Raw genomic sequence first — 2,340 nt, forward strand, 5'->3', positions numbered from 1 at the left:
TATTGTCACGACTTGCCCTAACTGTCAACATACCTGGGTGGACGAAGAGCGAGAGAAACAGGCTCTTAGGGTCAAGAAGGTAGGAGCACAAGTCGGCCATCTTGAATCAAAAGTGAGGAGACCCGCACTTTTTATGACTCTTGTGTGGGAACGAAACTTATTACTATTTTATGTGCAGCACTAGGTAATTTCAGCTTATTGGAAAAGATTATGGCCCTATGAAAATTAATCTTTATTAGAAAAACTCTAATCATCCCCCAAAATTCAGGTACTTTCCCATTCTATAGTGTTCAATGGATAAAATTGATTTAGTAAGCACGATTCAAACTAGCCGTCTCCTGATTAAAGCCTGAAAAGGGCGGTACAGAAATAAAAGCAGGCAGAGACAACGGGTGGACTGGTCTGTACCCCATACTCAGAAAAGGTAAAATATACCGGCAAAGGAGCGAGGAACTGACAGAAAATCAGCCTGCAATTTGATGACTTACTTACAAAATCGAACAGCTGAATCGACAATCATGTAGAATGAATGCACGTTCTTGTTAGTGGCCTAAATCAGAGGACCGAGGTACTTATTGTGGTGGTATAGCATGCATAGTTTATACCACATCGTTAGCAAATGCTTTTGATTACACTAAGGAGTATTTTGTTTTGCATCATTTCTAACGCAAGTTACTTGTTGCAGGTGGATTTTATTTGGTTGAATCGAAACCACACGGCCTTTGAGTGGTTCGTAGACATGCTGTTGAATCTGGAGCACGGGCAGAGTCAGTACTCGTTGGATCGGTTCTTGGATATCCCTCTATTCATGACAGGCATACAGCGCTTTGACATGAAGAATTTTGGCCTCCAGATGGCGCTAGACTTGGTCCATGAGCAGGAAAACAGGGACTTGTTGACTGGACTACGAACTAAGCTGCAGGCAGGAAGACCCAACTGGAATAAGGTGAAAAAATCAACAAAATTGGAACAAAAAGGGTATCAATTACTATCTTTCCGAAACGAAAGACGCAAAAATGAAGTGTTTGTGTTTTTCTTTCAAGACTAAAATGGTGCCTTCGAAACGAAATGAAACTTTGTTATTACCTTGTTATTTGCCACTGTACATACTTCCTTGCAGGGGATTTGCATGTACATGCACATTCACACATTTTTTTTGCTGGTTTTGCACTTTTATAACTTTATATCGACTTGCTTGGGAATGTTTTGGCTGGGCTGAGGTAATTCAGGCTTAATTGCGTTGGGTTGAAAATAAAGTAGGATGTAATATTTGTGTGTGTAATATTCCCATATGAAATAAAAAAATTACGAGTTATATCACAGACTTTGAACAAAAGTGACCAGAATTAAATACCCTTTTTAAGTCGATTTACAGTTTAACTTGTCTTTATTCTTGCACGGGAAAAACCTTCGTTTACCATTTTAGATGTCGTAGTAAATGATTGAGTTGAAAGTGGACATAAATCCCAGTATGTTTTGTTGTTTTATTGCAGCTCTTCAAGAAAATTAAGGACGAGGATAAGGGAAGAGTGTCGGTGTTCTTCTGCGGTTCGCTGGCCTTGGGAAACGTCATCAATAAACAATGCCAGAAGTTCGGCTTCATATTTCATAAAGAGAACTTTTAGAGCTCACAGTGTATTTATTTTCCAAGAAATTAAGGTAACCTAGTAACAGAACACTGAAAGGCTTTGTGCTGATAGGGTCAAAGGCGTTGGCGATGGGGTACGGGGGAGATATTTCATATTTTTTGTCTTCCACTCACTTTTTACAGATGCATGGATTAAATATTTCAGGCTTGTAACTACTTGATCGAGCTGAATCTTGAACCTTGTGGTATGTCAGTTTTGGATAGAAAAAAACTGTTAAAAATTACCAATAAACGTGGCTCAACACGCTCTGTTTGTGAAAGTTTGAAGCTAGGCTGCAGTAGGCTAGGGATTTTTCCATTGGGTTTTCAGTTCCTACCTGATTGCCTGTGCTGTCCTAGAATATTCCTCTGGGGTTTTTCTCCCAACACAAAAACATGTAACCACAGCGCCTTTGGCAATTTTGAGAAATCCTTTCGGTTTCATTACCGAAAAGACTTCAGTAGTAAATATTAATAATTATCAGGCTCATTTTAATGCTACCTTTGAATTGCGTGCTTTTGGGTGGGCCCTGCACGTGACAAAATGTTTCCTAGACGTTTGTTGGCCAGAAGTGGCCATATTGTATACTCTTTTGGGCACGACTTTGTTATACAATTGATGCCCTTACGCTTCTCCTAACTTAAAAGTAGATGTAAGGTAAAGGTCCAGGTTGTCCCGTTCAGGCGACATAGCGCCACCATGCGACCGCGGG

General features: G+C 40.0%; 1 protein-coding gene across 1 annotated transcript; it reads left to right on the forward strand.

The window, feature by feature from the left end:
- Positions 1-695: 695 nt before the first annotated feature.
- Positions 696-1,692, forward strand: LOC147798328 (NADPH oxidase 5-like). Its single transcript, XM_087139603.1, has 2 exons — positions 696-946; positions 1,494-1,692. Exons 1-2 carry the CDS (start codon positions 740-742, stop codon positions 1,623-1,625), a joined length of 339 nt encoding a protein of 112 aa, XP_086995729.1. The 5' UTR covers positions 696-739; the 3' UTR covers positions 1,626-1,692.
- The last annotated feature ends 648 nt before the right edge of the window (positions 1,693-2,340 follow it).

Source organism: Acanthaster planci, linkage group LG08, assembly GCF_054643075.1.
Source record: "Acanthaster planci isolate LZ-2023a linkage group LG08, COTS_SCS, whole genome shotgun sequence".
In the NCBI taxonomy this organism is placed as follows: Eukaryota; Metazoa; Echinodermata; class Asteroidea; order Valvatida; family Acanthasteridae; genus Acanthaster; species Acanthaster planci.

Bases quoted from the DNA above. Each gene is read 5' to 3' on its own strand.
- LOC147798328 (XM_087139603.1), top strand. From the start codon at position 740: ATGCTGTTGAATCTGGAGCACGGGCAGAGTCAGTACTCGTTGGATCGG. The intron at 947-1,493 runs GTGAAAAAATCA...GTTTTATTGCAG, and splicing joins GAAGACCCAACTGGAATAAG to CTCTTCAAGAAAATTAAGGA.